The following is a 13,801-nucleotide window of genomic DNA, read 5'->3' on the forward strand; positions in this document are numbered from 1 at the left end:
GTGATTGGAAGGGTTGGGGTTGTGGCTCAGGGATAGAGCACTTACCTAGCGCATGTGAGGCACTGGGTTCGATCCTCAGCACACATAAAAATAAACAATTAAATAAAGGCATTATGTTCATCTGCAACTCAAAAAAAATTTAAATAAGTGATTGGAGTGATGTGAAAAATGTCAAAATACTATACAAATAAAAATGGGCTAAGGAACTGAAGAGACTTCTCAGAAGAAGACATACAATTGATCCACAAATATATGAAAAAATGCTCAACATCTCTAGTAATTAGAGAAATGAAAGTCAAAACTACTCTAAAATTTTATCTCACTCCAGTCAGAATGGCAATTTTCAAGAATACAAGCAACAATAAGTGCTGGTGAGGATGTGAGGATAAAGGTATATTCATGTATTGCTGGTGGAACTGCAAATTGGTGCAGCCACTCTGGAAAGCAGTATGGAGATTCCTTAGAAAATTTGAAAAAAGGAAAATCTGCTGGTATTTATTGGCTAATAAAAGATGCCAGTCAAGAGAGGCATTATGGGTATAAGAGAAGAAGGCTCCTGGTAAAGAAAGTTCTTGGAGGAGGGTCACGGAGATGCAATCCAGAGTGAGTTTAATATATGAAAGAAGGAAAGAAGGAGGAAGGTAAGAACAAAACCTTAAAAAAACCAAACCAAACCAAAACAAAACAAAAAAACAACAACAAAAAGCAGAAAAAAGAAAAAAAAAGATACTGTGTAGGGATGGCAAAAATTGCTGCTGTTCAACTTTGGTAAATATAATGTTCTCGAAAAAGCCCAAAGAAGCAAGGTCAGATTCTAAATGAAGATGAGAATAAGGGGAAAGATGATCCAAGACCTTTCAGAAAAGGTATCAAAAAGAACTTTAAAGGGCACCTACCCACATGCCAAGAGTGTAGTGAGTGTGTGACTCTGACCATGCTCAGTGGAGATGCTCAGTGGGTAACAGGCTTCCCCATGTATGATGGGACATTTAAGGAAGTGAGAACTTGGCTGACTGAAGATCTCATGGAGGCGAGACGAGAGAGTCCTAGCCCAGAGGATGGCCTTAGAGAACTGGGACTTGTCAAGACGAGGCACCATGGGGATGCCTCCCAGAGTGGGTGGCTAAGGGAGCATAGTCCAAGCATGTAGCAAAAAAGTATAGAAGAAGCTGGGCACAGTGGCACACGCCTGTAATCCCAGCAGCTCCAGAGGCTGAGGCCGGAGGATATTATAAATAAAACACCTAGGGCTGGGGATGTGGCTCAGTGGTCGATTTTGCTTTGTTAGCAAAAATTTCTTGTTGAAAACCAGGTCTCTGCCCAGTGTGCCGAGCTGTGTTAAAATCCTCCAGGCAGGGTCCTGGGTCAGCCTGTTTCCCAATAATCAGGAAGTTTTGGTCCTTTGGAGCACTGCATGTTAGCCCAGGCGTATTTTTAAGTTAAAACGTAATACGTGTAACACAGGGTCTGTCTGGGCATCCATCTGACATTTTGCATCTTGATTTGTACTTTGACATTCAAGTGTTTTCGTCTTCCGTAACACAGTGTGATGTTAGAGCCAGAATGGATTGAAAAGAGTCCCCAAGGGAAATGAAAGCCTGACTTGGTAACTGGATGTGAGCAAATCCGCTTTTCCTGAGGCTTTGGGTAAAGGTATTGCTTTATTCTAGAGCCTTGGGGAGCAATACAAATGGATCTGCTGGGAAATGGAAGCCTCTGGGTAAAGCTGGAGCATCAGTGTCCTGTGTATTTGGAGTCCTGCTGGCAGGGACAGGAAGTCATTACTTCTTCTCTTCAAATAAATCTCCTTTCAGCTGGCTCCTGGCTGATCAGTGAGTGCAGCGTTGAAACACCAACCCAACTGCCTGGTTCCCTCAGGAGAAGCAGCAGGGCTGTCCTGGGAAGGGCCACTCCAGTCTCTGATGTCCCTGGGAAGAGCTGGCTGCAGACTTTGCTTGCACTCTGCGACTGCTCAGGTGCACAGTGATTGTTCACAGTGCCTCCCTCATTGCCCGGGAACAACTTTATCCCTTGTCTTGACCCTTACTAATATTAGGGCAGTCCTTTTCTCATGATTTCCAAAACGTATGAGGAAGAGACCACTCCAGCTAGCTTGTCAGTGGGCATGTGCCCCAGGTCTGAGCGTGTGCCCCCAGGTGGTGTGACAGATTTGGCCTGGGAGCATGGTGTTGTAGTTGTTGGTTCCTGATGTATTAAAATGAGGCAGTTTACCTAGGTGCGTTATCTTTGAACTGGAAATGCACATATCACATTCATGGAACCCTGACTGTGTGGATCTTTATGAGTTAGGAGCTACCTTGTGGTATGTGTAGATATCTTTGTAAGTCTGAATTTTTTTTTAATCTTTGTAAACATCTTTGTAAGATATCTTTGTAAGTCCACAATGCCTGCTTCCCTGAAGGGCATATGCCTCCCAGTCAGGAGTGCAGTGGGCACTCTGCAGCCTGTTTGCCTTGGTAAAGAGCCCTCTCTCAACCCAGGGAATTATACCCTCCAGAATCACAGCCACAGAATCAGCAGCCTTATATCATCAACATTCCCCTAGTGACTCATGCTGTTGAACACCTCTTCATGTACTAGTTTCCTGTTCATATATCCTCTTCAGTGAGACATCTCTTACTCCTTTTCTAATTGGATTGCTTGTGTTTTGTATTGTTGAGTTTTTGAGAACTCTTTATATATTCTGGATAGGAGCCCTTCACCAATATTTCTACCCATTCAGTAGCTTTTCTTTATATCCTCTTTTTTTTTTTTTCCAGCTATCCTAAAGCTGGAATTTTGCCAATTTAATTTTGGGTTTTAAAAATTTTTTAAATTTTATTTTTTTAACTACATGTCATCAGTGGAAAGCATTATAATTCTTATTACACATATAGGGCACAATTTTTCATATCTCTGTATATAAAGTATGTTCAGGCCAATTTATGCCTTTATACATGTACTTTGCTTTTTTTTTTGTATTACAATTCTTAATACCAGAGTCTTTTATTAAGCAAAAAAATTTTTTTAAAAAAATTTTTATTTAAATAAGGTCTATTTTTTCTTTCATGTAATCAGAACTTTGCTATCACTTTTAAGAATGTTCTTTTACTGAACTTACAGGCTTCAAATATTTTATCTTATGGTTTCTTCTAAATGTCTTATTTTATGCTTTGCATTTAAATCTATGATCCATTAGAGGCTTAATCTAGGTAGAGTGTGAGGCTGAGGTTGCTATTTATTTTCTGGCTTTGGGGTCTATTCCTGAATTTTATATGCTGGTTCATTGAACCACATGTCTGTATCTCCATCAGAACTGTACTGCCTTGATCACTAGTGCTACATAGAAGGCCTTGATATGGCCTCCCATTTCATTCTTTGACAAGATTGCTTTTGCTGTTCTTAAATCCATACTGTATACTTAGTTTTCTCCAAAATAACTGTCACGGGTGCCACATTTTAAATTTTAATTTTCCAGTGTTTATAGGTAGTATGTAGGAAAAATGATTGCTCTTGTATTGCAGTCATTATTGAAGTTATTACCAACTGGTTTGTTTTAGGAATTTTTGTATGTTTTTGCTTTTTTGTTGTTGTTGATTTCTTGGGATTTCCTATACAAATGATGTATAAATAGGGGCATTCTTACTCTTCTATTTCTGTATGTCTTCTGCCTTATGACACTGGCTAGGGCTTTCAGTACAATGGTAATAAGATTGGTGAGACCCTGTCTTGGGCCAGCATTCCGTCTCTCACCCTGGGAATGATGTTAACTGCACTGCTTTCTTCTATAGCTCATCTTCTTTACCAGGTCAAGGTAACAATATGAGTTGGAAAATGATGTTTCCTCTCCATCTTTTTTCTGAAAATGCCTTTGTAGAATTAGTGAAATTCTTTAGAATTCACCAGTGAAATAATTTGGTCATAGGGAGAAGATGTTTAGTAATTTAAATTTTTAATAGATGTAGGATAATGAGATTATTTCATTCTTGTGATGAAATTCATGGTCAGTTTGTATTCTGTCTCCCTCTTTTATTCTTTGATGTCCCCAGGATATGTACTGATATTCATGTTTCATCAGTGCTGATCATTCATGTCTTTCCTCTGTTTTTGCTTTGTCAGTCTTTCTTGAAGTTGATTGGTTTCATTGATCTTTACAGAAAGTCAGCTCTTTGTTTCATTGATTTTTCTCTACCATTTCTTTGTTTTTAATTTCATGGATTTATGCCTTTCCCTTTAGTATTTCTTTCTTTCTGCTTGGTTTGGGTTTATTTTTCTATTTTTTTTCTTTTTCCTTAAGATGGGAACTTAAAGTATTGATTAAAGTTTTTTTTTCTAATGTAAACATTCAGTGCTATAAATTTGCTCTGTGACATGTATTTCTATTTTTTCCAGTTCTATGTGTGTTTTTTTAAAAAAAATTTCCTTATACAGTATCTTATCCCTATGGGTTATTTAGAAGAAGTCTTCTTTAAATTGAAACTTCTTGGGTAATTTCCCTTTTATCTTTCTATTATTGCTTTTTAGTTTAGTTGCATATGGTCAAAAACAAACTGTGTGTTATTTTGAGTCTTAACTCTGTTAAGGTTTGTTTTCTGGCCCACGGTCTAATCTACCTTGCTAAATGTTTCTTGGCTACTGAAAGGAATGTGCATTCTTCTGTCCTTGGATAGGTGTTCTGTATGATATCAGTGAAGTCTGGTTACTGGAGGATATCTTTTGAGTTCTTCTCTATCCTTGCTGAATGTGTTTCTAGTTCTATCATTGGCTGTGACAACAGCAAAGTCTTCATCCAAAACTTTTGATTTGTCGATCTACAAGTCCTTTTTTGCATCTGTGATTTCTCTTGTTGGTTTTGTCAGTTTTGATTTCATGTGTTTTTCAGCCAAGTTATTTGATGAATGAGCATTTAGGATTACCATGATCTCTTGGTAGACTGATTGCTTTATCAGTAAGTTGTGTCCCTCTTTGCCCTGGGATTTTTCTTGGCTCTGAAATATACTCTATGTTGTATCAGTCTAGCTACTCCTGTGCTCTGATTAATGTTCATGGTCTCTACTTTAGCATCCTTTTATTTTTGAGTCAACCCATACCATTGTAGTTGAAGTGATTTTCTTGTAATTAGAACACAGTTGAATATTGAGGACTTTTTGATTTTTGTTGTGTGACTGTTTTCAGTCCACTCTGCAAGCCTTGCTTTTAATTGGCATGCTAAGACCTATCACATTTAATTTGATTATTGATGTATTAGGGATGATTATATCTGCTATCTTATTTTTCTTTTCGGTTGATTAACTCTCTTTTTAGTTTGTCTGTTTTTACTGCCTTCCTGGATGACTCCTTAGAATGCCATTCTGCTCTGTCTTGAGTGTCTCTGAGTGCACCTCTTTCTCTACACTTTTTAGTAGTGGCTCTATGTGCTATTCTACGTATACACGCAACTTAACACAGTCAACTGGTGTTTCCCTTTGCCAGTTCAAAGAGGGTGTGGAAATCTAGCTTCTCTTAATATTCATCCATTCACAATATAATTACTATAAGTATTCCAGTGTATTCTTTGAGAATCACATCAAAATCATAATGCTTTGTTTAATTTTTATTTTGAATTGGCACATAATAATTGTATATAAATATAGGGTAGAATATGATGTTTTGATGTACATGAACATCTTGTAATGATCAAATTGGAGTGATTACCACATCTATCACCTTAAACATTGATCATTTCTTTGGGGTAGAACATTTACGCAGCACTAAAAAATGACAAAATCATAGAATTTGCAGGGAAATGGATGGCACTAGAGCAGATTATGCTTAGTGAAGCTAGCCAATCCCTAAAAAACAAATACCAAATGTCTTCTTTGATATAATGAGAGCAACTAAGAACAGAGCAGGGAGGAAGAGCAGGAAGAAAAGATTAACATTAAACAGATACATGAGGTGGGATGGAAAGGGAGAGAAAAGGGAAATTGCATGGTAATGGAGGGAGACCCTCATTGTTATACAAAATTACATATAAGAGGTTGTGAGGGGAATGGGAAAATAAACAAGGAGAGAAATGAATTACAGTGGATGGGGTAGAGAGAGAAGATGGGAGGGGAGGGAGGGGGGATAATAGAGGATAGGAAAGGTAGCAGAATACAACAGTTACTAATAGGGCATTATGTAAAAATGTGGATGTGTAACCGATGTGATTCTGCAATCTGTATTTGGGGTAAAACTGGGAGTTCATAACCAACTTGAATCTAATGTATGAAATATGATATGTCAAGAGCTTTATAATGTTTTGAACAACCAATAAAAAAATAAATTAAAAAATAAATCCTTGGCGATAGCTATTTTGAAATAATTTTTGCTTCAACTACCACACAGTTAATAACTTAAGAGGAGAAAGCAAGTTGACAGTACTTACCCATGTTTCTGTTTATTAGTTTGTTCTTCCTTCCTGATGCTGCAAGATTCTTTCTTTTGTCATTTTATATTTGAAGATCTTTTAAGCAACTCTTTTAGGGTATGCCTGCTGCTCTTTTGGTTTTACTTCATCTGAGAATGTCTTGACTTCTATTTCATTTCTGAGGACTGTATTTGATGAATATATAAATCTGTGTTGATAGATCTTATCTTTCAGCAATGGAAAAATGTTGTTCTGCTTCCTGACAGCCTCTGTGGAGTCTGAATGGAAAAAATACTGTTTTTATCTATAAGTAAATGTCATTTTATCTCTTGTTACTTTTAATTTTTAGTTTTCTTTAGTTGTCAGGTGTTTCAGTTAGCTTTTTTACTGCTGTGACCAAAAGATCTGACAAAAAAGAAATTAGAGGAAGAAAAGTTCATTTTGGGGCTCATGGTTTCAGAGGTCTCAGTCCATAGAACAACGAGGTTCATTGCTCTGGGCCTAAGGCGAGGCAGAACATCATGTCAGAAGAGTGGGGTGGAAAAAAGTGACTCAGGACATCATACCAGGAAGCAGAAAGAAAGAGAGACTCTCCTCATTATGGACAAAATATATACCCCAAAGGCATGCCCCCAATGACCTCCCTTCTCCAGCCACACCCCCATCTGCCTTCAGTTACCACCAAGTTAATCCTTATCAGGGGATTAATGCACTGATTGGATTAAGGCTCTCATGACCCAATCATTTCACCTCTAAGCCTTCTTGCATTGTCTCACAATGAGCTTTTAGGAGACACTTCATATCTCAACTATAACATCAGGAGCTTGTTTATGTTTTAGCTGGGCATAGATTTTTTTTTTTTTTGCGGGGGGGGGGGGGGTCCTGTCCTTTTAAGCGTTTGCTTGGCTTCTTTAATCTTCAAGTTTATATCTTTTACCAAAATTCAGTCATTATTTTTTGAATAGTTTTTCATCTCTTCCTTTTTTCTCCACCCATTTTGAGGCTCTCCTGACATAAATGTTAGATTTTTTTTTTCCTGTTCCAGATCCTTCAAAGTTTGTTTGTTTGTTTGTTTTAACAACCCAGTCTTATTTTTTCTCTGTTGTCCAGATGGACAATTTCCGTTGTGCCTTCGAGTTCACTGATTTGTTTCTTTAATATTCTCTGTAATGTTATTGTGGCCATATTTTTTGTTGTTTTTTGTCTCATTTTAATTTCTAAAATTTCCATTTGGTTTTCTTTTACTTCTTGAATTTATTTTCTGAGACTTGATTTTTTTTCATTTGTTTCAAGTGCGATTATAGTTGTTTGATGAATAATTCTTGTAATTTGCTTTGAAACCCATGTCACATAGTTTCAAGATTTATGCAATCTAACTGTTGACATCTGTTGATGGTCTTTTTTCATTCCAGGTGAAACATTCTGTGATACCAAGTGTGTTGTTGGTGTTATGTCTGTATCTTATTTAAATCTTCTGTGTTAGCCTGCTTCCTCTGACCCCATGCTGTTGGGAAGGAGTTCATCATCTTGTTACTGCCAGGTACAGTTGCAAGTCCAGGTTCTCTTTTCCCTCTATTGACATTTCAGAGGAAGAGTGAAGCTGTTTTATTGCTGAGTGAGGTGGATGCTCTGTCCCCCACTAGATCTTCCCTGGTAACATCAGGAGGAGGATAGCATTGTTTTTCTTCTCATGTGACTTCCATAGATCTGCTAACATTGTGGGCTGGAAGGTGGTAAAACCCTGGGCTTCCCTCTTGGTCTCTTCTGAAGTCCCCCAGTGCAAGAAAGAGGACCTCTTCCCTTCCAGGTAGAGTAAAGGTTCATGATTCCCATTTCTCTCCACTGACATCATAGGAGGGGAGCCTCTGAACAGCCTGGGGAAGGTGGAAGTTCTGCTCTCGCACTTGACCTTTGCTGAGGGGATGGAATGCAGCTTTTAAAGAATTTCCTGTGGTATTTGGTTGGAGCTAGGCAGTTATTCTCTAAAAGATTTCTATCTGACTGTGCTGACCTTTCTCTGATCCTTTGGTTAGAGAGAGCAAGCTTTTGTTGTAGCCTTTCTTATTTTAGGGGTCTACTGTCCATTGAGTTTCCCATGGGTGAGCTTCCCACACATAAGGGACATATGAGGGGAAACTCACTGCCATGATAGTCTTCAAGGTCCCAAAGTTCCCAGCTGGTCTGCTTTCTCCCCTTCAAGGTCTTCAGCGCCCTCTTGTGTTTGCCTTATATCTAATGACCAGGCTTGTTAGCTATGCTTGGTGGGAAGGACAAGAAGAACTGCACCTATTTCATCTTTCTCCAGAATTCAAGTCTGTTCTATAGTTTCTGAGAATTAAACAATTATATTCTATTCTCTAGTAAATCTGTATTGGTGTTATTAAATTCTTCACCATCAAATGCATCTTCTGATCCAAAACAGGCACTCCATTCTCACTCTGTGATTTTGTACTAAAACTCTGGTCAGCAGACACTCTGAGGCAGGTGCCTGACTAGGGGCTGCTAGCATTTGCTGAGGGCTCATTGATGTGGCCAGACCCTGTTCTAATGAACATGCAATCCTCATAACAACCTTGGTAAGTAGGTACTATTATTACTGCATATTATAGATAAAGAATTTGAATCATGGAGATGTTCAATACTTTCCCCAAATAGGGATTTGGACAAGAGCAGGATTGAAAATAAGAATTCTTAAATTGTATTTTGTGTTACCTATCTATATTTGGGGTATGCATGTAGGGTTTGAAGCTAGAAAAATATCAAAATGTAATCTCTGCTTCTTAGTAGTATTGGTCTTTGCTAAATTTCTTAATATGTCCAAGCTTCATTCCCCCCCCCCATCTCTATGTAAGAGATAATATGAAATGCCTTATTTTGTTTAGAAAATAATAGAAAACATCCATGTCTATGTTTATGTGGTTCTTAGCATATGGCAGATATTCAAACAGTTATTTAGTTTTTCATGGAGTGTCTTTGTTGTTATAATTTATCTATATTCACAGGGAAGCAGTGTATGTAATAATTAAAAATATGAACATTAGAACTGGCCTGAGAGAGTTTGGATTTTCACACTATATAAAACTAGCCAACGGTCCCGGGCAAGCCAGCTTCCTTCTCCAAATCCCCTCTGCATAGTGGGTGTGATGATGCCAGATTCAGGAGGTGATAAAGTCAGTGATGGTGCCATGTGAATGCAGAGCTTAGATATTGTAGATGCTTAGATAATAGTGACAGTGATGCTGATGGAACCTAAGTACTTGCACCATTCCCTAGGTGAAGCTCCTTCCAGGGCTGGTGCCATCCCTGAGAAACCAGTGGCTCTCCTTTTCTTCTGCATAGGAGAACGGTTCATGAGGAACTTTCTCTAGGCTTGGGATCCCCAAGAGCAAGGTCTGATTTCTGTGGGATCTATTCCTTGGCAATGTAGATTTTCTTCTGAAACATGGCCAGGTGTCTCAGAGCCCCAGCTGGGAGAGTCAATATTCTCTTGACATTGACCCATTCTACACAATGTGTCATTGTGGAAAGAGGGTGTTTCTTTTCCATGGAGGCTTCTGATGGTGTGTATGATACCTCATGTTGACCAGATACCACCATAGATTTTGTTTTTTTGACCACGACTGACATTTTGCTAATATGCTTTACAAAAAAAAAGTGGATAAATCCATGGACATTTAAATAGCTTTCTTGAAAACTACTTTTTTTATTAGTTGCTCATGACAATACAATGATCTTGACATAATCATACATTTGAATCAAATGGGGTATAATTTCTCATTTTTCCAAGTGTACAGGTTGCAGGATCAAAGAAACATGTTCACAAGAGAAACTCAGAGCATCCTATTGCTTCTTGAAATATCCAAGTTTGCCCCAGGATTTGAGGAGCCTTTTCACTCATGAATGTGATTCCTGTGTTGAATTACAGCTTTGTAGAGAGAACCTTGCTGTGGCTCTTTCTGAATAGCTTCCTCTCATGTCCATGGCCAGGAAATGAAGAGTGTCCTAATCCCTATAATTATAATTATCACATACTAGGTTTTTGCTGTTGAACACTAAAGCCTTTTGGAATCAAAACTAGGAGTTTTGCAGGGACTCTCTTTAGTGACAAAGCAACATTACTCAATGGCTACAGGGTGTGGATTCCAAACACCGAAGCGGAATCTATGAGAATTTGTAAGTTAAGATAAGAATTTGTGGATATATGTGTGTGCTGGGCGGGGGTGCTCACAATGAGGGGACCTTTCATCTTCTTATGACTGTTTTACATTGGTGCATACCTATTCAGACATCTCACACCTCACCAAATACAGGAGGAAATACCGTTCATTTCTCTTACCTTTCTTAGATGAGAGAAGCCCTTATCTTTCAATCCTATCTCTCAAACTCCCCCAACATTAAGTGTAAGGGGCTTCAGGAGTCAATGGGAATGTGGCCTCTCCAGGAAATCTCTAGAGAAGGATAATTGAAACTTGACACAGCTGAAGGAAACATGCAGAGATGTAAATAGTAGCCCAATACATGACATTGATAGTGTGAGTAGAAGACCCTTTAATCTTGTGAATGAATACACCGAAACTGCAAATATCCATGACAAAAAATTTTAAGTGGATGGGTTTCAAATAAAATTGCACACAACGGGAGATAGCTAATAGAAGCATGCATCTTCATCATCTAAGCTAAAACTAGCTTAATTTCTAAAAGCAAAAAATAATAATGGTTATAACATAATAATAACGAGTCCACATTTCATGGTTCTCACCAGACACTAGATGCCATAACCCATCTCTTTTTGTATTTTAGGTTGGGCTTCCCGATGATGGTGGTGTCCTGCACTGTCGGGATGTGTTATCTCCTTGTTGCTCATGTTGTAGTGGGATGGAATGAATAGATATCCATCAATGGAAGATTAAGGGATACCTGGTCCATCACCAACATCTGTCATAAAACTACCCCAGGACCACTCTTTGGAGAAGAAAAGGTGCTTATTCCGGGATGGTGCTGCATGGAGATGCGCTGGAACAGACCTTTGGCATTCACAAACACACTCTTGATTGAACGAATGCTGGAAAATCATGGTGTTCTCTTTATGCCATTTCTCCCTGAGATGGGGTTGGCAGGGGGACAAAAGTATAGGCAATACAAGATAACTTACCCAAGTGTCCCCTACTGGAAAATATGTATGTTACAAAAACACTTCTTGCTATCCTGTGTAGAAAAAGACACAAATCCACTCAAAATAGCTTGTGCTATTTAATTGTCACTTCTCCTGAAACTAAAGACAGTTTTTCTTTATGTATTCAATTTTCATGTTAAAATAATCAGCATTCAAATGGTGTGCCCCTGAATATAGATTCTTTCTGGGAAAAAAGCATACCACTTGTAAGGAAACATTTCATCTATTTTTAAAAAAATAAAGTGTTCCTTGACAAAAGGTTTTTGGAATTTATTAGTTTCTTGGGTTTTAAGTAGTTTACATTATGTTACATTTTCATTTTCTCCATTTACATTCTTCTCTGGAGTGTTTAAGTTATCATTTAAAAGTCTAGAAATTTGACTTGCAGAAGATCATAAGTGTCTTTTAAATAACAATTTACATATCTACCAGCCAAGAGTAATAATTTTCCACTTTGAAAGTCAGGCATGCTATTTCCATCAATCACAAAGAAGTGTGGTTGATATACTCAGCTAACCCCTTCCCGTGGGACTCCGATGTTTCAGTCAATGTTTATTAGATGTGGTTCCTTTCTGGACCATTCCATTTGAGTCTAAAATAATGAGAAGAGAGGCAGAGAGAGCCTCTTTAGCTGAGAGAGTGCTTTAGCTTAGGTCTGCTCTTCTCGCCTTCATAAATGCCATGGCTGTGCCCAAGAGGAAGACCTCTTCCTTCGTTTTTGGTTGTCTGTGCCCAAAAACTTGAGATGAAAATGTTTACTGGGAACTCTGCTCAGAAGTAACAATTGTAGAAAATGTCTAACATCAAAAAGTTTAAGATGCTGAGTGCACTAAAAACTGGGAAGTGGGAGACCTTTTTAGTTGCATTTCTGTGGCTGACACAGGCATGCGCAAGAGTATGCACTTGTGAAGGGCAATCTGCATCCGTTCTAAAAGGTAGGGAGAATTTATGAGAATACACTGTCTGGATTCGTGAGTCATCTTTTAATTCCTTGACAGCAAAGGTGACATGTAAAGCCTGTTCTTTCATTTTTTTTATTGACTTTAAAAAAATGGCAGCAGAATGCATTACAATTCTTATTACACATATACACCACAATTTTTCATATCTCTGTATATAAAGTATGTTGACACTCAATTTGTGTCTTCATACTTGTACTTTGGATGATGATGTCTAAAAATTCCACCATCCCTGCTAATCCTCTGCCCCCTCCCTTCCCCTCCCACCCCTCTGCCCTATCTAGAATTCATCTATTCCTCTTATGCTCCCCCTCCCTACCCCACTATGAGTCAGCCTCCTTATATTAGAGAAAACATTCGGCATTTGTTTTTTGGGGATTGGCTAACTTCACTTAGCATTATCTTCTCCAACGTCATCCATTTACCTGCAAATGCCATGATTCTATTCTCTTTTATTGCTGAGTAAAATTCCATTGTGTATATATGCCACATTTTTTTTATCCATTCATCCACTGAAGGGCTTCTAGGTTGGCTCCACAGTTTAGCTATTGTGAATTGTGCTGCTATAAACATTGATGTGGCTGTGTCCCTGTAGTATGCTGTTTTTAATTCCTTCGGGTATAGTCTGAGGAGAGGGATAGCTGGGTCAATTGGTGGTTCCATTCTCAGTTTTCCAAGGAATCTCCATACTGCTTTCCTTATTGGCTGCACCAATTTGCAGTTCCACCAGCAATGTTTGAGTTTGCCTTTTTCCTCACATCCTCACCAACACTTATTGTTGTTTGTCTTCATAATAGCTGCCATTCTGACTGGAGTGAGATGATATCTTAGAGTAGTTTTGATTTGCATTTCTCTAATTGCTAGAGATGCGGAGAAGTTTTTCATATATTTGTTGATTGATTGTATATCCTCTTCTGAGAAGTGTCTGTTCAGGTCCTTGGCCCAGGGATATAGCTCAGTCGGTAGAGTGTTTGCCTTGCATGCATAAGGTCCTATGTTCAATTCCCAGCACCACCAAAAAAAAAAAACAAAACAGCAAAACTTGTTCTTATTTTAAAATGTGGTCTCAGATGACACCCCAGGGATCCATCTGTGTGCCACTGACCTTGCGCTCTGTAGAAGACCCCCCTGCCCCACCATGTTTGTCAGTGCAGGGAAGAGCTTCCCAGCTCCGTGTCCTCTTTACTTGGCCTCTTGGAAGCTTAGATCCCCTGACACCCTTTCACTAAAGGCATTGTGCCCCCCTCTGCCCTACATGTTTTCTGCCTAGAGGTGACA

The 13,801-nt window shown here is 38.6% G+C and overlaps 1 protein-coding gene across 1 annotated transcript in view; it reads left to right on the forward strand.

Annotated features, from left to right (window-relative positions):
- Oca2 (OCA2 melanosomal transmembrane protein) overlaps nucleotides 1-11,279 on the forward strand; it is a 336,227-nt gene extending 324,948 nt beyond the window's left edge. Inside the window, exon 23 of the mRNA XM_027925820.2 lies at nucleotides 11,192-11,279. Coding sequence (XP_027781621.2) covers nucleotides 11,192-11,279 — 88 coding nt within the window. The remainder of the gene's footprint in view (nucleotides 1-11,191) is intronic.
- Nucleotides 11,280-13,801: the final 2,522 nt, after the last annotated feature.

The sequence above is a fragment of the Marmota flaviventris genome, chromosome 2, assembly GCF_047511675.1.
Source record: "Marmota flaviventris isolate mMarFla1 chromosome 2, mMarFla1.hap1, whole genome shotgun sequence".
Lineage (NCBI taxonomy): Eukaryota > Metazoa > Chordata > Mammalia > Rodentia > Sciuridae > Marmota > Marmota flaviventris.